The sequence below is a fragment of the Falco punctatus genome (genome assembly GCF_963210335.1).
Source record: "Falco punctatus genome assembly, chromosome: 14".
NCBI classification, from domain to species: Eukaryota; Metazoa; Chordata; class Aves; order Falconiformes; family Falconidae; genus Falco; species Falco punctatus.
Genome location: NC_137594.1, coordinates 23,316,258 through 23,338,228, shown reverse-complemented (window position 1 = coordinate 23,338,228; position 21,971 = coordinate 23,316,258). Strand labels below are relative to the sequence as shown.

The following is a 21,971-nucleotide window of genomic DNA, read 5'->3' as shown; positions in this document are numbered from 1 at the left end:
CAGCGAAGGGCACCGAGGCTGGGCAGCAGGATGGGGTGAGGATGGGCTTCTCCAGCTGGTGTTCACGAGCTCCTTCTCCCTAAGTATTGACGACTGCTCCAGCAACCCATGTGCCAACAGTGGGACATGCCTGGATGGCAACCGGAGCTATACGTGCCTCTGCCCCCAGGACTGGCCAGGCCCCAGCTGCCAGAGCCCCATCTGCGCCTGTAGGTGCCTGGGTCTGGGCTGCGGAGGACAGGGATGCTCATGGGGACAGCACTCAGCCATGCTGCGCCCGTCTCCCCCTTCCCTAGCAGCCCCCCAGGATCTCAGCCCCCCCCCCCATCTCCCTTTGACACACCCCCCAGCAGTGACACCCGCTGCCCCCCCACAGCCTGGGTGATGCTGAGCAATGCCTCCTTCAGCTGCCAGCCCCGCTGTGCCGAGAGCCGTGTGGGCTCCTGGCGCTGCAGCTGCGATGCCGGTTTCCAGATGTGAGCTGGTGGCGTGTGCCACGGTAAAAAGGGGTTGAAGATGGTGGGGAGGGGGAAACTGTCTTGGTGGTGACAGGACCCCAGTCATGTCCCACTCTGTCCCCCCAGATGTGGATGAATGCCAGCTCTTCCAGTCCAGCCCCAGGACCCGGCTTTGCCTCCACAACTGCCTCATCCTCCCCGGCTCCTACTGCTGCCTCTGCCGCCCTGGCTACCTGCTCCACGCTGACCGCAGTGCCTGCAAGGGTAAGCGTGGTGGGTGCAGGGCAGGGAGCATCCCCCGGGAGCAGGGGTGTGGGGAGGAGCAGCAGGGACAGCCCCACTCGCCCCGTGTCACCGCTGCAGACGTGAATGAGTGCGCCATGAAGCAGCACAACTGTACCCAGGGTGACTGTCTGCATCAACACCTTTGGGGGCCACCACTGTGTGCGCCCCAAGTGCCCCCTGCCCCGCCACAACACCAGCTACGTCAAGACCTCTGCCTTGTGAGTACCACGTGTGACTCAGGCTGTGTCATGCCCTCTCCCCCAGGTGATGGGTCCCACAGTGCCCTGGGGACCGCACCCTGCCAAACCTGGGGCAGCAGGGAGAGTGCCAGCCAGTGCTGGCAGCAAATTGTCACGTGGGGTGCTGGGTGTGCTTAGCATGCTCCCCGATGGTCTCAGGATGCTGGTGGCTGGGTCCCCAATGGTCTCAGGATGCTGGTGGCTGGGTGTGTGGGTGGGAGCCCACTGACACATGGTGGCTTTATGCAGGATCCCGTTCCCCCAGAGCCCCAGCCTAGGGGGAACAATGCTGTTCCCCCTCTGCTGCACATCCGCACGGTGCCATCAGCTGCCACCCAGCAGGCAATCCCCCTGGTTCTGCTTTTGAGACTAAATCCCTTTGTGGCTGAGCACAAGCTGCCCAAGCAGAGGAGCTCGCCTACTCTGGGTAAGTTCATCGATGGGAGGCATGTCTGAGCCTGGCTCCATCCCTGGCCTCCAGCTGGGACTGTGGTGCCCCCAGTCCCAGCCCCAGAGCGTGACCCAGAGCTGCAGCCCCACAAGGCACCGTGTTTGCCTGGCAGAGGAGGGATGGGACACAGATCCGATGGCAGGCACGCTGGGATGTGGCTGTCTTGGGTGGCTCTGCCACAGGACCAGTGGTGGGGCTGGAGGCCCTGCCCGCAGTGCAGACTGGGCTTGTTTGCAAGGATGCGGGCAGCTCTCTGAGAGCCAAACCCCAGCACTGAGCCGCGGTTCCCCTTCTTTCCTGGCAGCCAGTGTGAGAGGAACCCCTGCCCCACCGGGAGCCGAGCCTGCCGCCTGGCTGCCACCTCCACCTCCTTCCACTACCTGCCGCTCTGGGCCAACTGTACTGTGCCCTGCGTCCTCTTCAAGACATCCACCACCCGCTCCACAGGCGACAGTCTGCATTTCACCATCGTGGGCGGCCGGGGACAGGGCGCCTTTGCCGTGTGGCGCTCCAGCCAGCAGATGGGAGAGCTGGTGCTCACCAGCCCTGTGGCAGGGCCAGCCACACTGGAGGTGGAGCTGGAGCTGGAGATGAGCGAGTTCTCCTGCAAGGTCCTCCTGGGCAAGCACGTCTTTAAGGTCACAGCCTTTGTGTCCCTATATATGAGTTTTGATCCCCTTTGGAGGTGAGTGTGGGGCCAAGCCAGAAGTCTTTCCGGGGGAGTGATGGAGCAGGTTCAGCTCAGTGCTCCCAGTTCTCATCCCATTGGAGGCGTCTCTCTCCCATAACACTTGCTCACGGCTGGTAGAGCAAAGCCACCGCAGCAGAAATGGTGCCTGTCACAAAGGCTGCAAGGAAAACCCTGCAGGCAACGGGGGGACCAGCCTGGGGGTACCTGCCTCTGCCAGCCCCCCTCCTCTCTGCCTGCACAGCACACGGAGGGGCATGACAGAACAAGCTGACAGCACGTGGTGTGCAGGTCCGGCTCCTTGTATCTTTTAACCTCTAATAAAAGAAAAGTGGCTGTTGGAAGGGCGTCCTCCTTGCTGTATGCCTGCTGTGTGGGATCACCCCGTGCTCCTGTGGCAATGCTCCTGGGGAGAGCTGGGGGCTGTGGCCATGGCAGGGTCCCCTTGCAGAGTTTGGGGTGCCAGTAGAGCTGTCAAGCCCACCCAGGATCATGCAGTGTATGTGTCCCTCCCAGCACCACTCTTCCCACGGGGGCATGCTGAAGAGCCCCCCAGTGCAGGACTGGGAGGCGGGCTGAGCATACTGCCCTGCACAGACAAGGCTCATTCCCAGCCCCTTTGGCAGGTGCAGCACAGCAGAGCTCCCTGGCACCCACCGAGCAGGGGACAGCGGCCGGGGGCCGTGTTTCCCCATGGCCAGGGGACTTCCCTCTGCAACAGCTCTGACAGGAGCTGACTGCACGGGCAAAGCTGCAGGTCCGCAGCTCACTGAGCACTCAAGCTGTCCCCTTGCTCCTGACTCGAGGAGGGTGGGCAGCGAGGACAAAAGAGTGGCAGCCCCCCACACTCCTTGGGCCCCTCCTGCCACCAGCAGCACAGACAGAGCCCTGTGCAGGGAGCGCTGCCGGCAGCTGGAGGTTGAAAAGGTGACAGGGGCTTTTGGGGACAGTGAGTGAAGGACATGCCGCCCCTGGGACACCCTTCCCTCCACACACAGAAGCCTTCTTAGGTGAGTGTCCAGCCAGCCCATGCCAGAGCCCCTCACACAAGGCAGCCGCTGTGCACACACCGCAGGCGGCTCATAAAGGCCCCTTGTGTGCCCGTGGCCGGCGCTGCCACCAGCTCTGCTCGCCGGCTCCTGGGGCTCCACACGGCTGCTTTGCTGCAGGAGGGGGACGAGCCCCCCCGGGGGCATCAGAGCTTCGGGCTGGACTGGCTGTGCTGCCTCACGGAAATCCACAGTTGGCCCGTGCCAACCGAAATAAGAGGCTGGGACACAAAGCAGGGTACAGTATTGGCAAGTGTAAACATTTATTCCTGCACATGAGGTGTCCCAGCCAAACAGGGCACCCCAAACGTGGTTTTGCACAGGGTTCTTATACCCTTCAAACCTTCAGGTACGACATGACCTGACTAAGCACCACCTCCCACATTGCTGATTACCAGCCACAGTAAAACTTCGCGAAGAAACACTATTTTCCCAGCATTCTCACTGCTTGTCTATCGATCCAGACGTACCTGGAGTCAGTCTTGCTGGAGTTACTGATCTATGACACCAGGCAATGCTGGGAGGGTTTCAAAGCCATGTCTTTGGATGCTAGGGTGCCCAGGGGTATCTTTCATCCTTCATGGATACCTCTAGGCTTCCATGAAGGAAAGTCCTTATTTCCGGGGCTGGGCTGCCCTTCGGTTTGTTTTACTTAAGCACAAACAATACTGAAGCCTCCAGTAAAATTCCACTACCTTGTTACATCGCAGTTATAACCTGAACTATGTATATAATAAGAACATACATTTTCATGCTGCAAAGATGGGTTGGTGGAATAGTTAGAGAAAGGAATTTTCCTAACGGGACCCCCCTGCCTTCCCACCGCCGGCGGCCAGGTCACCCCGGCACTGCCCGCCCGCGGCCTCGGCTGTTCCCATAAACCAGCCGGCGTCACCAGCGACAGGGCACTGCTGCCTTCGGGGGGACCGGGGGCAGCGCAGGCACCTCCGCTCCTCCCTGGGCGGCCTTCGGAGGGGTCGCGGCTGTTCGGCGGGGGTTCGCCTCCTCCCCGAGCGATGAGGACGGTACAACGCGAGTGACCCGGTGCCACCAGCGGGAAGGCCCCCGGCTGGCGAGGCTCCGCGGGGTGGGTGCTGAAGGGCTGGCGCCCAGGGCCTGGCCCGAAGGCCGTGCCGTGCCGCAGGCTGTCCCCCCGGTGTGGGGCCCGCAGGCCCCGGGCCGCCCCAGCCAGGCCGCACACTCCGGTGGAGCGAGGAGGCCCCGTCCCGCCCCGGCTGCGCGGAGCGGCCCCACCGCGCCCGGCCCGGTTTGTCCCCTGCGCGCCGCCGTACCCAGCCGTTGCCGTGGCGACGGGCCCAGCGGCCTGAGCGTGCGGAGGCACCGGGAGCTGCCGCGTCGGCCTCGGCTGGGGGCCCCGCGACCCGCCCGGGCATGAGGCGGGTACGGGGCCGCTCTCAGCCGCCTCTGCGGGGAGAAGGTGAGGAGAAGGCGGTGGCGGATCCGCGGGGGGTCTGACCGGCCCTCCCCGCAGCGGCTGCCCGCGACCCCGCTCGCCCGGCCCGGCCCGGCCCGGCCCGGCCCGCGGGGCCTGCCCGCAGCTGCCCGGCAGGAGCCGGTCCCCGGCGCGGCTCGCTGCGTGCTGCCCCCGCTGCCCCCCGCTCGGCGGCTTGGCGGCCGAACACCCGAGGGGTGAACGTGACAACTCCCGGCTGGCTTACAGCCAACTAGGTAACTAGCAGGGTTAACAAGTGGCGCCAGCTCAGTTACCCTGTGAGGTGGTGAGTGACCCCGAGGGCGGCTCCGTTCCCCGAGTGCCGGTTCGGGCTCTGCAGCTGGGCCCGCGGGGCGCCGGGCTCACCCGCGGCGTAGGGTACCCGCCGGGCAGGGGACGCGGCCTCCTCGGGTCCCTTCACACGCAGCTCTGTTTTTCATCAGTACCGGTGAGTGATCAGTGCATGGGCTACAAGGGAAGCCGTCGTCGCACTGGCAGGGAAAGGCCAGAGGAGCTTTGCCTCTGAGGGCCTTTCCTGCTCCGCCACTGGCTGCCGGGCTCGGGGGGGGGCCCAGCCGGGAGGGAGCTTTGGTCGCAGTTCACCACATAAAAGTTTCTGTAGAATTGGACCAAGGTTTTTGATATTAAACAACATAATGTTAAATCCCTCTGGTGGTGTAAAACAGCAAAATCTTGCAGTGAAACAGGGATTCCAGGGTCTGGGTGGGCTGAGTGCCCTCAGCCAGGGTCTGGTTAGAAGAAAGGAGAAATGTGGGGATTTTTTCAAATAATTTGAGCAGTTTTTGTAACAAGTAGCTCAAATTGATGCGCAAGCAAGCTTTCAACAACCTAACGAGAAAAATACCATGTGATTAGTGACTATCATCATTGATGAGCCAGTTGCCATGTAGCAATTTAAACTATGCATGCATACAGGCCGGTACTGCTAATTTCTTCAAAGGCTGAAGTTAGGAATTATTTTTTTTCCAGCCTGCTTGTCGATAAGACCGTGCTGATGAGCATAAATTACATTCTTTTGTATTCTTACCTGCTGCTTCTCTACCAGTTGACACCAAAAGATCCTTTGTTGGCTGTGATGACACAAAAAGCCCTTTGCCTGGGGCTGATGCAGGACTGTTGGTGCACCAAGGTCTGGAATTGTTCTGCTCACGCTTTCAGCCTGTTGGCATTTTTCTGGTACTGGAGCTACTATAAAAAATGCTGCAAACGAGCCAGAGATGACTTCCTTTTCTTTCAGCGTGCTCAGGTGCAAGTTAATCGGATTGATTGAAGTTGCTTATCCCTGTTAGATGTTAATTCAACATCGTCTCTAGTTACTAAGGAACCATGAGCGCGGTGCAGAGGTACTTGTGCTTCAAGTCAGCTCGGGTCCGGCAGACCTTCTTAGTGCCGGTTTTACAATGCTACCCCTGACCTGCTGCCTGTATCGTACTCCCTGGTATCCGCTGCACCCAAGTTTTCCGTGAAGCAGAGCAGCCCAACTCTCTGTCGTTAAATGCCCATCCTGGCTCCACAGCAAGTGAAAAGCAACAACTAGCAATCCAACACAAATTGAAAAAAAGGAGAAATGGCTTCTGAGTTCATAGCTGTTGTGCAAACAGGAATTGTAAACGTCAGGAACTTTCCAGGTTATGGTTGTAACTCATCTTTGCAATTAAATTTGCTTTCTCCTGCCAGGAGTCCAGACACGGTAGGACAGCTGAATAATCAAGCTGCTTCCTGTGTGGATGTTCTGCATACGTAACTCTCTGTTCAGTTCTTTTAGCAACAGTCTGCTTTATACCTGTGTTGTGGAGTAACTCCTGCTTCTTTTCCTCTTTTTGTCATTAGTGTATCAGTTTACTTTTTCAGTTTCTAGTCTTTCCACTTCCTTTGTTGCTGACAAAGGAGTCTCTGTTGTCTTGCATGCTGCGTGGTGCTGAATTGCAGTTCCAGACCACGTGCTCCAGTGGGGCCACCCGCTCTCCCCTCCCTACACTTCTCTGCACCAGCTGGAAGGACAACGTGGCATGTCTGAGACAGGTGAAAGGACTTGTTCTGCCACCATCCATAGCAGTGTTCAGACATGAACATGTCCCCAGACCACAGCAGATCATACTGCATCTCTGGACTGTCACCAAAATACCCTCTTAGCTCTTTTTACTCTATTTATTTAGGTCTAGATCCATTCAAAGACTGGCAAAACCTGCAAGTTTCCCTTAGCTGAAAATCTGGGGTATTGTTGTTTCATGCAGACATCAGCACTTGCTTTTAGAGTGTGGAATTGTTTTTTTTTTTCCTTTTGTCACTATTGATACAAAATCCCCTGTGCAGAGAGAAGTATCTCCTCAGGTGTGTTGTCATTTTAGTCTCTCCAACTTCCTGTCTGCCTTGGAGCACATCTCCAGCACTTGGGCTCAGTTGCGATATTTTTGTATCACATTTTTTTTTCCATTTTTGATTTCTGTAGATGAATATCTGCAATAAACCTCCTAATAAGACAGCTCCAGAGAATTTGGCCGAAGCTGTTCCTGAGGTGCAGGTCCAACGCGCTCGAAGGAATGGCTGGAGCTGGCCTCTGCACCTTTTCCAGATTATTGCTTGGTCGCTGTACCTCTTCTTTGCGCTGGTTGGCTTTGGAATCCTGGTTCCTCTCCTGCCTCGCTACTGGCTGCCTGCTGGCTATATCGTATCCTTTGGTCAAGAGGAGAACACGGACCGTAATAAACTATTGGTGGGACTGTTTTACAATAGTTGTTAGGTAGTGTAGAAAGTGTAGGAGAAAGTAGCTGAGCCATAATATTTTCTGAACTATAACTATAATTTTGATCTTCTCCTGTCTATAAAAAACAGTTATTCTGAGTTACTCTGCCCTTGAACTTTGGGTAGGTCACTAAAGTTCTGCTTGTTGCCTTCATCACTCTGTTAAGGTGACTGTCTTTGCTTCCAAGACTCCTTTGCTGTCTACTTCTGCCTGTGTGTCTCCTTTGTTTTATATTATTCTTCTACAAGCTTGTTGCAGGGTTTGAGGGAAGTCAAACTAGAAAAGCCCCTCCTGAAGCCCCCTTGCCGCAGTGGGCAGCCGCACCTCCCCACGCTGACTGACCGAGTCTTGAAAGGCGGCTTTATCTGTTGGTGGTTATATGGTGCGGTCGCTTGTGATAGCTGGCAGTTATCTTCTCCCTGGGCCTTCTCCGGGGTCTTCTGTAGAAAATTTGTGAGTGAAAGGCAAGGTGGTGTAGTGTGACCCTCAGAGGAGAGGTCTGTCGTGCAGCAATTTAACGCACGTCTAAACTGTCCTCTCAATGCGGGCAGCATCAGAAGATGAGGTACTTGTGCTGTGAAGGCATCTTGTCCTGTGAGCTGTGCAGCAAAGCCCAGCTCAGCCCAGCCCAATGTGTTTTTGGCCTCCTGTCCTCAACCCGCCTCCCTAGAGCTGTGCGTGCTGCTCCTGCAGCTGGGAAGGAGAGAGACTAGAGATGGGGTGTGCTGGGGAGTGATCCCAGTGCTCCCAGTGCCACCTTCTACTGTCATCTGTGCCCAGGGAAGGAATTTTGTCAAGGCCAGGCCCTGGCTTCTCCTGGTGGACTAGGTTGTCTGGGGAGTGGCAGGCTGGAAGAGGGTATCCCAAGATTGGAATTTAGTACTTAACAAGCTCGTGAGGATTTTTAATTTGATGTGTGCATCTGGGTGTACAGAAAATAAACTGGAAGGTTTGCACACATGCTCATTTAGCTGCAGTGTATTTTAGCAGCAAACTCTTGAGCACAGCGGTACTCCAGGCATGCAGGTTGCTGCTTTGTATGTGTACATTCTTACGTATTTGTATATTCTTTCCAAATATCAGCCATTACTGCAGGTGCCTGGTCAAAAGTACTGCTAAAGCACATTTGCTCTGGCTTGCCACCATGTTAAGAAGTAAGAATCCAAACAGGCCGTGTTTCACAAAACAGTGGCAAATCCTGGATACCGTTTGCCTGTAAATTGTACAGGAGCCTTCTTTAAAGGGGTGATCCTCGTCCTTGGGATTCTGACTGCAGGAAGAGGAAAGCAAGGTGGTCAGTACTAGTTCCTTGATACGACCTTTTTTTTTTCCTTTCTCGTAAGTTTGTTCTTATGAAGGGGCACGTGCGTGGCCTCAACTGAGTGTTCCTTTCCAAGGAGTCGGTATGGACTGAGATATATGGACCTACGTGAATGGTCTGCATGTGGGTCCAGATTCTGGTAAGTAAAGGTAATTTTTAGAAATGTCCTTCCTAGCACAGGAGGTTTTGTGAGGCAGAGTAGTACATAATAAGGAGGGTTGTTCTGTAGACTTAGTTATCTTTTTCCGGAAAATATTTATTATCTCTGTTAATAAAGCTCAGGTTAATGTGCTGCAGTCAGTTATATAGTGATACTTCATTCTAAGCCATATATTTCTCATCTGTGTGGCCTTCGTGCATTAAGGATAAAAATTACAGGCATTAAATCATATGATCCTTAACTGTGTACTTCAGTGTCCAGGAGTGTGTTTTATCTACCATTTAGTTGTTCATCTTACTGCAGTCTCCATTGATCCTGCGGATGCAAATGTGCGAGAAAAAAACTATCTGGGGCCTCTGGCCGCCTTCAATCGTAATCAACACACACATGTCATTGAAAACCATCACTGCCATGTCTGCGATGTCGATGTGTAAGTATCTTCTCTTCTTCTCCTACTACTTGGTTTTCTTCACCGTTACACATCTTTAATGCTAAACTCTCTTAAGATTGAAATTGAGCCCCTGAGGCTCTATAGCGCAAGTTAAACTTTGTCCTGTGGCAGGGCTCAGTTAATCGGGTCAGTGCCCTCTGTCAAATACGTACACGGTTCTGTGTTTCATTTAATTGGTCACGTGTTGTGTGGAGCGGACTGTACGGTTCCGTGCTACTGGATCTTGGTGTTTGACCTAACAACGTGTCATTTGTGTGTGTGTGCATGTGTCTGGCTGGACGTTAATACAGTAGCAGGCAATGCTTGGAGGGCAGGCGTTGTGATCAAGCTTTGTAGAACTGTTGAAGGGTTTCAAATAAGAAATCAATGATTTCCAAATTAGAAATCGTGCAGTGTATTGAAAGGCAAATTTTGCAGTGTTTAGGATTGTGGTCCAACAATGGCTGTTTTGTTTGGGTGTTGAGGTATTCCTGATGTGGAAGGTTTCCTTGCTATTACCAGGATCTTAACCGCTGTATCCCCCTCTACTCGTGTCACTGGAAAGTCACGGTAATGAGCTGGTGCTGCCACGCTAATGTCACCCTTTCTTTGGCAGGAGTGCCAAGTCAAAGCACTGTGGAACTTGCAACAAGTGTGTTTGTGGCTTTGATCACCACTGCAAATGGCTCAACAATTGTGTGGGAGAGAGGAATTACTGGTAAGAGCCTGGCATTGTGACAGGAGCACAACACTGAGTCAATGATGTTGCCCCTTTTCTTCCCAAGGTTTTCCTGCATCTCACTCCAGCCTGTGCTGAGCCACGCAGCTCTCTCAGACCCCAGCTGAATAAAATCAGTCGTGACAAAACCAGATGGAAAATGCAAGCATGATTATGACATTCAAATAGCCAGGGATAAAATTCCGACACTTAGTAGCTGAACATCTACTAGTAAAAACAGCAAACATAATCTTGTTTAGTTTTAGGAAAAGCTTACGGGGTATTAACTGGGGGTCCTTAATGCTTCTGAGAGCCGGAGTGGGAATAGAACCATGATGGTGCAGTTCCCCTCTCTGAAACAACCTACTTTGTTGTGGGTTTTTTTATTGCATACTTTTCCTACAAGACCCGCAGCGTACAGGCACCTCTTATCTGTGCTAGGTTTAAGATAAAGAGTAAGGAAGCTGTCACTGATTATTGCTTCTCAGTTTACTTTCCTGCACTAAAACCACATGGAAAGCAAATGGTTGTTACTGCTGGGTGCCTTGTTACACTGCCTGCAGATGTTGTGCAGGGAGCTCTCTTGTCTGTCCTAGATAGACCTGACCGTGTTGTAACCACGTTTTCCCTTAAGGGTCACTGTTTCATCCCTCAGGGTAACAGATCAGAAGACCGTTAACCGGTGTCTATCATAAGTGTAAGAAAGCATCACAGTAATTTGGGGTAACTGTCTGTCTCCATCTTATTGGAGGCTGGGGTTTTGAATTGTATGTGTGCCGTTATTGAAGCCACTCAGACTTTTCATCTTCTTGGCAGGCTTTTTCTGAATAGTGTGCTGTCTGCCCTTCTGGGCCTTGGGCTTCTGCTGCTCGTCGCTTGCTACGTCTTTGTGGAGTTCTTCGTTGACCCCACGATGCTTCGCTCTGACCAGCACTTTGATGGTACTAGTAATGCTTCTGTTGTGTGTCCTGTGAAGCAACCGGCGTATCTTGAAAGGGGATTGGATTCCCTGGGCTCTACCGTGGAGGAGGAACTCCTTACTCCTTCAATTTTGTATTTCTGCAAGGGTGTCTCTGCTCAGATGGACAGAATGTCTTTCCTTACAGAGCCAACTGCTCTTCCCAATGGCCTTGCAGACAAAAGATTTCGTAGGTCTCCAGTGCATAATGGATCTGCAACTACTTTTGAACTAACAGTGTTTGCAGCTGTAAAGTTTATGATGCATCTATAGAGATATGTAGTATCTGGACAATCTACTTAGCCTCCAACTCTTTGTTTTTACAGCTCTACAGAACCACACGGACCTCTGGTTTGTGTTTCTCCCTGCAGCTCCTGTTGAGACTCGCGCACCTGCCGTTTTGACCACGATTGGGATTTTTATTCTTCTGAGCCTAATGACCGTGATCCTGCTTGGCCACCTCCTGACCTTTCACATCTATCTCAGTAGGTGTTACATTCATGTCATCTGCACCCCCATTTTGTTTTCACTTAGCTGCTTCTACTCATTCTGCATTCACTGTGTGTTCACTCGTGTCACAAATATACAAAGTTGTGTAAGATTGCCATTGAAATGGTAGAAAATTTGAGTTTAACATTGTATTTCTGATTTTCCACCAGTACCAGGTGGTCTTATCAGTGCGTGTGCAGCAGGGGGCTTGAGTTGGGCTTGTGCATTCCTGTGTCTAAGCTGTGTTGTCCTGGACCTGAGAGCATGTGGGAGAGTAGCAGCGAGGCCAGGTGGAACGAGCTGGATGATTCCAGCTCAGTGCCGGCGATGGCAGATTCAGATTGGTTCTCCACGTGTGCTGTTGTGAGTCTCCTCACTGTGCTGCCCAGGACGTCTGTTGTGTGAGAGTCTGTTTCTCTGTGACCCCCGAGAGATGTGGACAATATTAATCTAAATTTCTAATAGGAGGCCTAACGTCCAGGTCAAGCTCCCTTAATGGAAGTTGTACCTCGTTAACACAAAAAGGCTTGTGGAATTCAGAGGAAGAGGTTTTCAGAAAGGCTTTGCATTAAGTCTCCTACTTGTTTCTCTGTCAAGAAGGGATATTTATCTTTGTTTACGTACAGATGGGCATCAAAAACCTTTTTACAGCCATCGTCTGAAATGAAGCCGATGCTATTTGGCTGCCTGACGTAAGTCATGAGGAGAAAGGATCTTACAGTAGCTGATGGTGCCAAAACTATGGAAGAAGGGATGTGGTGGAAGAGAAATGAGGACAGCAGTGACAGAGGATCATTGGGTGGATTTTTAGGTTGTCGGTCACAGTGGTGCAGATGCCAACGCAAACTAGGTCAGCTCAAACCAGTACAGCTCCAGAAACAAAATAGTTGCACTGCTGAAGTGTAGCATTTGATGGGCGAGTGTTCCTCAGCTGGCATGAACGTTCCTGTCGGTGAGGTCATTGACTGTTGTTTTCCTTTGAGACCCTTTAACGAGCTTAACTTAAATTTGGTCCCGCTGCAATTTTGCTTTCTCGGTGGAATTGGAAGTTGACTTTGCTGAGTTAATGGCGATGCCTGTGGATTTCAGAGGTCGAACTAGCACGGTAGAAAGACTAAAAGCGTAACAAAACTGGGGCCGCTCCAGGAAGATTTCTTTTGGACGAAAAAAAAGTATTCTCCAGTTGAGTAGAGTGGTGTTTCTCCTGTCTTTGTGTACGATTTCCACGAGAGGGTGCTCCCTCCTTGGGATAGAGACAGGCAGAAACGTGCATGGGTTGCGCTGGTTCTGCTCTGGGTTTGGGGGATTTTTTGTTGCTGTTGTCTCGGGGTGATTTTTCTCCCCTCTTTCCGAGTAAATTTTGAGTGAAATTAGTTTTTCTTTCTGGCCCGGTTTTAATTCTTATGACTTATGAGAAAACAGAATTTAATTATTGTTGACTTTTATTAATATTTTATTACATTTAAATCTGCTACCCTACTGAAACTGGTCCCAGCTGTGCAGAAGTGCAGTGTGTAAGTCCTTGCTTAAAAGGAGCGATGTTACTATATAGACACCTGTTGTGCATTAGAGATGAATGTGCATTGCACTGACAGCTGAGATTCAGGGAGACGGGCAAAGCATGTCTGGGTCAAATTCCTCTTATTTCACACCTGTAATTGTCAATAGTCTCACCTGAATGCTTTAAGGTAGGTGGTGTTGGAATGAACGAACCTCTTTTGGGACTAGAAATACAGTTTACCAATTTAAACGTAATATACTGTTCATGAGTATTTCTTCATAAACCTTTATTTTTTAAGAACAGTTAAAATACAAGGAGAAAACAGCACCCCTGTGAGTGCTATTGTCTGTAAGCTTCACATGAAAAAACATTGCTTAAGTCAGGTGTGACTATGGAAATTTAGAATCTAGTTTTGTTACAAGCACAGTGAACTTTTCAGAATTACTGTCCTGGTTTTAATTACTCACTGCTACCACTCAAAAGGAAGGAAGTAGGTTATTCTCAAAATAGTATGTCCGTGTATTCAGAATTGCCAGTCTTGATGGAGATTCAGTTCTAGAGGCATTCAGTGAAGCATGGTGCTTCAGAAGTTTGGAGGGAGGATATTTTTTTCATTCTTCAGTAGTCAGAAGCAATAGTAAGCAGAATAAAAAGAAAAAAATGGTAGGGAATATAAGAAAGGATATGGGGCTCTTCACAGGTTGTTAATTATATATTTCACAGTATGTGCTGAAGTGTTATCTGGCCAGACAAATGCAGTATTTTTAACTAAACAGTTCTAAAATATTTTAAGAGTTACGCTGTTAAGTATTCAGAAACCAACAGACTCTAAATTAAAAGTGGTTTATAGCCCTTTGCTTACGAAGCAATATTCTGTTTCTCAAATGAAGCACACGGTGCCACTGTAGGAGTGTTTGCCAGCACCCTGTGCTGTCCCTGCTCAGTGCATTCGCTCAGTACTTGGCTGCGGAGCAGTGTTCATTTCTGTGCTCCATCTTCCTGGCTGAACAGATCTTGAATTCTTATTTCTTCATAAGGACGATGCTTTAACAGGAGGGGCACCTTCCCCTTTGCTCTCTCTCGCTTCCCTACGAAGCCGTCCTGTGGTTGGGGCATCGTTTCAAGGGGTCAGATATTACTGATACAAACGGCTTCAGGCAGAGGAAGAACCATAGTCTGGACGTCCCACATCCTGGGTGTCTGCATGAGCTGTGAGAAGGAAGAATGATGACCAGGCTGGGCACTGAAAACCTTCAGCATCCATTGCTGGGTTTTGTGCTCTGAAAGTACTTGCTATCACAGTGTCATTATGGGAGGAATGTCTGACTTTTGGATCCTCCTAACATTTTGGGTCTCATGAAGAAACCAAGCTTCTCAGACACGGCACGTGCTTTTGGTCATTCATGGAAGCAGATGTGTTTGTGTGTGTGACCTTAAAAGCACAGAAACTCAGGCACATGTGACCTCTGGGCACATCTGTTTGGCTTAAGGCCAGCTGTGCGTCTGAGGTTTTGAATATGAAGTGTCTCAGTCTCCTCTATGGGACACGCTGACCTGCTGAATTTCTTTTCTGCATTGAGCATCACAGACCTTCTGACTGCTGTTGGAGCTTTCTGTGCAGCGCACACCATACCCTTACTGGGTGTGAGCAACGGGTTTGCTCTGAAATGAGCTGGACAAATCACAGCGGCACAGACGGCTGCACCATGTCAGTGGGACTTTAGAAGAACAGTGGGATTGTGAGAAAGTGTGATGGTGGCAGTAAGGGATGTAGTAAGATGTACAGTGCAAAGGTACTTTTGACTCAGATTATCACTTTTATCACGTTTACAGTTACTGTCTGATTGTGTAGTTATTCACACTCTTTGTATAAGTGTAGTTACAGAGCGGCCTTTCCTGCGCTGACAGCTCGCTTTTTTTCCTCCCAGTGTGGAACAAACTGACAACGTACGAGTTCATCCTGCAGCAGCGTCCACAGCATGAGACAGAAGATGGGGAGAAGCAACAAGAGTCTTGTCCCTCCCAAGTGACACCCAGTCAGGTACTCGCGGTCCATTTCTCAGAACAGCCTGGCTGGCCTGCAGGGTACAGTGTGCTGCATGTCTGGGAGTCCAAACTTTAGAGACAGTTGCCAGACAGAAGATTTTAGAAAGACTTGGTGGAGGCAAGTGTGGTGTGAGGGAGTGTGAGGCTGTAACTCGATGTAACTTGTTGGAATTCGGGGCGGCTGGTGCAGCTGGGTCAGTTCTGGTACAGCCGGGGCAGCAGGGGGAGTGACAGGGGGGGAGCAGAGAGAGAGAGAAAACAGCGACAATGAGCGCCATGCGCCCCCACGTGCCCCCACTTTCTTTGCCCCACTTTCTTGCGCCCCACACATTTGCACCCCACTTTCTAGGCTCCACTTCTGCGCCCCACTTTGTACCCCACGCTTCCTTGCCCCACTTTTCTCTGCCCCAGTCTTCTTTGCCCCACTCCCCCTGGGTGAGGGGCGATGAAGTGATGGCCGCAGCGGGCCGGGTGTGCAGCGCGTGCCGGTCTGTGTCGGTCGTGGCCATTGCTGCAGCTGATGGTTCTGCTCGTGTGGCGCCGTCTGTCTCTGGTACCGTCAGGCTGCTGCTGGGCTGTGGCTGCGCCAGCTGTCGGGACAGAAAACGTCTGGGCTGTGGCTGAGGCAGGAGGGAGAAGACATCTCTGTAATAAAAATCTCTCTTCTCCCCTCTGTGTCCGTATTGGTCTGAAAATATTTTGCTTTATTTTTTCCAGGAGGCAGGCTCTTTTCCAGGTCACCCTGGCTGTACAGACCCCGGTGTTCCCGTAGGGGAATTCTCAGCAGTAACTGCAGGACAAGGGTGAGTAAAGGCACAGGTACGAGTTTCCCTGCAGCGTGTGTGGGGAACGGGAAATTGTCAGCAAAGCCACTGATGGATCCTCAGGCAAAAGCACTTAGCAGGACAGGGAGCACTAATGTTTTGACCAAGACATGGTAAAGTCTTTGAGTTTCAGGAAGGGAAATACCTGCAGGACTACTTACCTCCCCTTCCCTGGGAAAATATCTTTCCTACAATAGTCTTTTTTTTTCTTTCTTTTTTTTTCTTCTGTTTTATATCAAAATTACAGCAAGGCTGCCTGATTTGTCGTGTAGTTCCTATATTGAGCTCGTTACAGTTATATCATTTCAGGTTGTCAGGAGATGAATCACAACAGCAAGGTCTGTAGCACAGGCCAGCACTCATGGGAAAACAGAGCCCTTGTCTCCTCATTCATCCTGGGCTGTTAACTCCTGTCCCAGGGGAAGGGAGAGGAAACCCTTCACACATTGCACAATGGTGCAGGAAAAGTGACCCTGCAGTTTTGTCAGGGATGCTGTGCCAGGCAGGGGATGCTTCAGTCAGGCTGGTGTGTCTGTGCGAGCAAAATGGGCATCAGTTAAGTCACGTGTAAGGGAATCATCTTGTGTCTCTGCTGTGTGTTTTAGCTTTTCCAAGCTCTGTGCCCACAGTGATGAGGCTGACCCCAAGCAGAGGTCCTCCCCTGACCTCCCATCTCTTCACTTCGCAGTCCCTTCTCAGGTGAGCAGGAGAACTTGCTGCATGGCATCACCTCTGCTGCTGGCACCTCACCCAGGTGTGTGGTGCATGCTCACTGCAGTGCAGGCTGTGGTTTGTACGCACACTTTGCCTGTCCTCACTGTGTATCTGCAGGGGTGACTGTGCCCTGCGGTCACTGTGTCCAGGTGACACTCTCCTGTCTCAGTTCGTGCGTGTGATCAGATACATTCTGCAGTTCCTCTGTAAACTCACAGCCCAGCTGTAACACAGCTGTAACACGATGTCCTGTTGCTGCAGTGTGGTGCAGTGACTGTATCTGCACCACTTCACTGATGTAATAAGCTGTGCATGTTTCTGTTGAGCAAAATCCAACAGTTTATATGTTCAAATACGGATGTTAAAGCACCTGCCCAGGGAAAGATGGTGTGCGTGGATATAAAGCTTGAGGGTGTGAAACAGCTGCCCAAAGTCCAGTTTTCTGTGCTTTTGATATTCGTGTATCTGTGTCCAGATGCTCTTCCCCCTTGCTCAAATGGCAGGTGGTGGTGCTCTCCCCATTTCCTCCAAGCTTATTAATCAAAGTTGTCATCTAGATGATAAAAAAAATTCCTTTTCAACTATACTTGTATTTTGGACAAGAGGTACCTCTTCCTTGGGATGTCCTGTGCTATGTGACTTTTGGTCCCCTCTTCTAGTCTGGCTTTAAAAATCCATCTATCCACCGGTGTCTCATAGATCATCCAGCTGTATGAGACAGCAGCTTGAAGGTACCTACACACAGGGAATCACTGTGTGCAGATAACACATATTCATTAAATACCTGTTCTCTATCATTTCTTTATAGTAACTCCATCTTAAATTATAAAATGTTCTTGGTCTTTGGTCATGACTAATATCATTATTAAAAATAGGAGGAATTAAAAAGAGGTAACAAACTATCTGTGTCATTACTTTGGGCTGATGAAGTGACTTACCTTCTTTGGGCCATCTGCTTTCACAGCAGCAGAAAAAAAGAAAAAAGAAGACGCATAAAGCTTCTTCCTCAGCAATGGACAGCAGATCCAAAACACACGCTGGACCTTGGCCCTCTTTCCCAGGCCCTCAGTCAGGTGAGAGTGCACCAGTCAGCTTCTTTGCTTCTGGACTGGGTTTCTGGTTGCTGGCACACAGACACAGAGTGTGTCATGAAAACCCAGCACTGGCAAAAAGCTAACTTGCCTAAGAGGGGAAAATGAGTGCTTATGAGTGCTTGGAGACACTCTAAAGTGATCAGGCTTGGGTACTCTGCTGAGAATTCTGTACATTTTCATAGCTCATTTTGCAAGAATATGCATATGATTTTCTTTAACACTGGTGAATCAGCCATATGAGAGTTCCTGGGCTTGTTCGTGTCTCTGTGGGGCTGAGGGATCTCTCTCTCTCCCCTTCCTTAAGCTTTCTTCTCCCTTCCTTTCCACCTGCAGATGTCCCAGCCATGGCTGCTGCCACCTCATCTTCCCGCAGCCTGCACTCCTTGGTGCCAGCTTTTCCTCTGGGAGCTGCTGTGCCCACCCGCAGCGACGGCCTCATCCAGGTGGCAGGACCCCCCGCTGAGTATCACTCTGAGTCCGCTGAGCCCATAGATGAGATTCCCGTGGCTCAGACTCGCCTGGGGAGCGTGGCTCTTCATAGGCCTCCTAAGAACAACTCTCAACACTGTCCCTTGTCCACAGACGATCCCAGAGGTGACAGGAGGAAGAATCTGTATCCTGGGCACAAGGTAAAAAGGAAAAGCTGCCAGCAAGGCAGACATGTGGAAAAAGACCTGGAACTCTTTTCCAAGATTCCTGCTGTATTTGTCAGTAAGAGCAGTGGAGAACCTCGTGTGTCTCAGCCCCAGCCCTGTGAGGGCACATCTGAGCCGCAGCACAGAAAATGTGCCAGCAAGCAGCATGTGGACAAGCGTGTTCCACGCTTGAAGGACATAAGGACAAACACCACAGCGGCCTAGTGGTCACCTTCCAAAGCCATGGCCTTCTGGGGACAAGACAAGAGGTTCTCTTTTTATGTTACTGTTCTTGGCTCCGGTGACTTGTCTCTTTGCCTGGAGGTAGCAGCGCCCTTGACCCGCAGCTGCCCATCTGCCAGCAGAACTAGCTGAGAGGTGGTAAAACCTGCTGCATTGTTGTTTCTGGCTGCTGCCTCTTCCTGAGCCAGGGGTGCCCCAGAGCCCAGTTCCGCTCCCCGTGATGAGCAGGAACCATCTCCCCTGACAGGGATGTGCCCAGGGCTGTCCCTGGCTGGGGGCTGCAGCCGCAGAGGGCGAAGGGACTCACCCTGCGCACTGTGCTTGCCATCGCGCTGCAGTGAGATATTTCTCATACTCGACCAAAGGCCAGAGGCAATAAGGTGGCAAACCTGCGGCAGGCGCGTTGCTAGAGAGAGCTCAGGTTCTTTCCCGAGGAAACGGACATACCCTCCTGGCCCTCTGCGCACTGGTACTGTGGTAACTTTCTGGGAGAGAGCGTGGGAAAGACCAAGGCTGCATCTCCACTGTTCCCTGCACCCTGAGAATTAAATTTCCCACCTGCCTACACCCTGCCAGTCCTTGGGTCATTGCAGGTGCTTCAGCAGGTGGTTGGGGAGTTACCTCAGGATTGCCCTGTCCCTATACCGCTTTCCACTGTGCGCTCTCAAACCAAGCCCACCACCAGCACGCACCCTGTCAGGCAGCGCAGTGTGACCTGCTCTACCGTCCCAGTGCCCCGCAGCGCAGCTTTCTCATCAGAACCTCTGGGTCCTGAAACCTTGCCATGTCCTGGGCTGCCAGGTCCATGTTAGTCCGCAGCCAAGCCTGGAGTCTTTGTAGTGCAGAAAAATCTTGCAGTGGGTGCTGGGGCATGTAGCCGGTGCCTTGAGTCACACCAGCCTGTGCTGGTGGTGGGAAGCAGAGAGCTGTCTGGGTGGCTGCGCTATGGCACCGCGGCTTTCCCTGCCCCTTGGCTTCTGCAGGGAGCATGCCCTGCTCTGCGTTCCTGGCCAAGCGCTGGGGCCAGGGCTGCCAGCAACCCGGGGTCTGCCCAGCAGCCAGCTCACCTCGGAGCCCAGGGTAGCAGCTACATCCCAATCGGCCTTGCCACCAGCATGGATGTGCCTGACATGGTTTGTCACTTGACAGCCTCCCCGGCATGGCCGGTGTCCTGAGCGGCAGTGGCTGCCTTGGCCAGTTGCACCATTTCTGGACAGGCCCCTGGTGCTGCACGCTGCTGGTGTGTGTGAACACAGCGGTGCACCAGCAGAGCAGAGGAAGCCTGGGAAGCCTTTATCACCCTACCGAGTGTTTTGATGCATGGAAACCACAACTGACCCTTTCTCCGGACCGCGGTGGTTGCAGGTAGGTGCAGGTGAGGGAAGGAGAAGGCGCAGTGGGGTGCCGTGTGAGCCCAGCCGAGCTGCTCCTCCCCTCGCCCAGCTCAGCCTGCACGTTCAGCAGAAATGGTTTGGAGCAGGATGGGGTATGTGGCGACAAACGCTCTTTGGGCACAGCCAGCACGGGACCGGCAGGCTGCGCTCCCAGCTGTGTTGTACACGCTGCTCAGCCCTGCTGCTGCCTGTCATCCCCATGCTCACGCTGGCTCCTGTGCTGCTCTGAGCTCTACACAGAGTCCGCGTCCCCTGGGCCCAGGTAGTTTTCGTTCCAGAGAGCTCAGTTCAGCAGGGAGAGGCGGGCAGGCACCTGCTGCGTTTGGAAAGACCGAGCCCATTCCCAGAGCAGCCCCAAATGCCGCCTGCTGGCCCAGCTCCCTCGGGAAGCACCCAGCACCCCTGGCCAATACGTGCTGCGTGGTGCTCATGCAGCAGACGTTTCAAGTAGCACATACCTTCAAGGAAGAAGGCAAAGTGCTGCAGCTGCTGCTGGAAACACATGATCCTTCCAGAGCTGAAGTAGGGGAGTCCTTTGGCTGAAGGGTTTATGGCAGGGGTCCTCAAAATGGCAGGAGGTCATCTGCGGCTGCTTGGTTTCCGCCCCCAATCCCTGGCGGGGGGGGTGGGGGGGTAAGGAGGGGTGGGATCTGTAAATACCGGGGGCCAGATTGAGGACCCTGGGGGGCCGTAGTTTGAGGACCCCTGGTTTATGGGGTAAGCGTGGCTCAGAGATGGGACCATCAGGCCGAGCGCTGCCTGGGACAGTCCTGGGGAAATTCTGGCAAGGCAGCATGGATATGACCGCTGACCCTGGGTTTCTCTAAAGGGCTGGCTTGTCGTCCTTCTCTTGTCTGATTTTTGACTCCTGGAAGAGCCGGAATGAGGAGCCGTGACTCTTCATTGAATGACGTGAGCTACTGATCAGCAACTGTGAAGTCTCATGTTGAACCCATTACGTGTCAGTCTGCAGGAGGGGTTGGCCTGTGATCACGCTCCTCGCGGCTTCCTTTGCTGCTGCGGCCAGTGGCACCTGCTGGCAGTGTGACCCTTTGGCAAAGCTGGTGTGTGTGTGACCAACCCTGGGGGAGCAGCAGAAACCAGGGCATCTGCTCACTGATGGGTCTCAGTTAGACCAAGTCCTTCCAGTCATTTCTCTTCGTGTCTCCTGTCACCTAAGGCAGCTACACCCCGCAGTAACGCTGTGCTCGGGATTTTCCAAGGCAGCTGTCCCACCACCCCGGAGCCATCGGTAATGTCTCTCCAGCAGCTGCCCCTTATGTGTTTTCTTACGCTTCATCGGCACAGAACCAGTACCAAAGTCATGCCTGAAGCTCTTTAGTAGCTCTGTTCACAATAAAATTTTCTATGCCCTTTGCAAAATAGTTTCCTCCTTTTTTGCAGTCATTTGTTTATTGGCCTGGTTGATGGCCCCTGGCCTGTTTCGTCCGTTTTCCCCGCACCTCTGACATCCCAGCTGGGCTTTGCACCTTAGCCTGTGTGGCGGTGACAGCGGTCCCCTCCCCACCGGGCCATGTGGCTGCTGGATGGGACATGGGCCTGCCTTCCCTGAGGGGCAGGGGGAGACCACCCAGTCTGTGCTGCCGCAGGGGGAGGCCAGCCCGGGCTACGCTGCAGAAAGGGTGCTGTGCGCTCGGGGAGGCGGGGAGGGGGCTGGGATTCCTGCTCTATCAGGTGTCCAGGGACAAACAGGTCTGGCATGTCCCGAGGTGGCAGGTTTGGAGCACAAGCTGGGAAGGAAGGGGATGTCCTACGGTCTGCTGGGATGTGACCCTCTCCAGGAGCAGGGGGGTCACCCTCAGGTTCAGCATTTAGTTGCCCTCCCCGCAGGCTGCGCTCACCTGCCCGGTGTCCTACTGAGAACGGCCCGTAAGCCCCAGGCTCCCCTGCCACACACACGGACACCCACCTGAGGAAGGGTCTCTGCCCCCAGAGTCCCTGACAACCAGTGCAGAGCCCCATATGCCGCTGGGCTGTACTGGTTTTGTCCTGCCCTGCAGATTTCTCCCCAAGGAGTGGGAGCCCACGCTTTTTGC

At 52.6% G+C, this 21,971-nt stretch overlaps 2 protein-coding genes across 4 annotated transcripts; both read left to right on the top strand.

Moving 5' to 3' along the window:
* Nucleotides 1-459: 459 nt before the first annotated feature.
* LOC308053566 (fibulin-7-like) lies at nucleotides 460-2,122 on the top strand (the record flags this gene model as incomplete). The annotated part of the gene is given in 4 exon segments (XM_080364978.1): nucleotides 460-722; nucleotides 822-868; nucleotides 870-961; nucleotides 1,738-2,122. Coding segments are annotated over 4 exon segments (684 nt in total). The 5' UTR covers nucleotides 460-562.
* A 2,347-nt stretch (nucleotides 2,123-4,469) lies between these two features.
* ZDHHC1 (zDHHC palmitoyltransferase 1) lies at nucleotides 4,470-21,297 on the top strand. Of its 3 annotated transcripts, none has more exons than XM_080364964.1 (11): nucleotides 4,470-4,608; nucleotides 7,094-7,312; nucleotides 9,123-9,298; nucleotides 9,915-10,016; nucleotides 10,833-10,957; nucleotides 11,346-11,459; nucleotides 14,893-15,005; nucleotides 15,728-15,813; nucleotides 16,440-16,533; nucleotides 17,513-17,621; nucleotides 17,976-21,297. In XM_080364964.1, exons 2-11 carry the CDS (start codon nucleotides 7,094-7,096, stop codon nucleotides 18,500-18,502), a joined length of 1,665 nt encoding a protein of 554 aa, XP_080221090.1. In that variant the 5' UTR covers nucleotides 4,470-4,608; the 3' UTR covers nucleotides 18,503-21,297. The 3 variants fall into 3 exon arrangements, with proteins under 3 accessions (XP_080221090.1, XP_080221089.1, XP_080221088.1); XM_080364963.1 differs by having other exon boundaries at nucleotides 11,301-11,459; nucleotides 17,516-17,621; XM_080364962.1 differs by having other exon boundaries at nucleotides 11,301-11,459.
* Nucleotides 21,298-21,971: the final 674 nt, after the last annotated feature.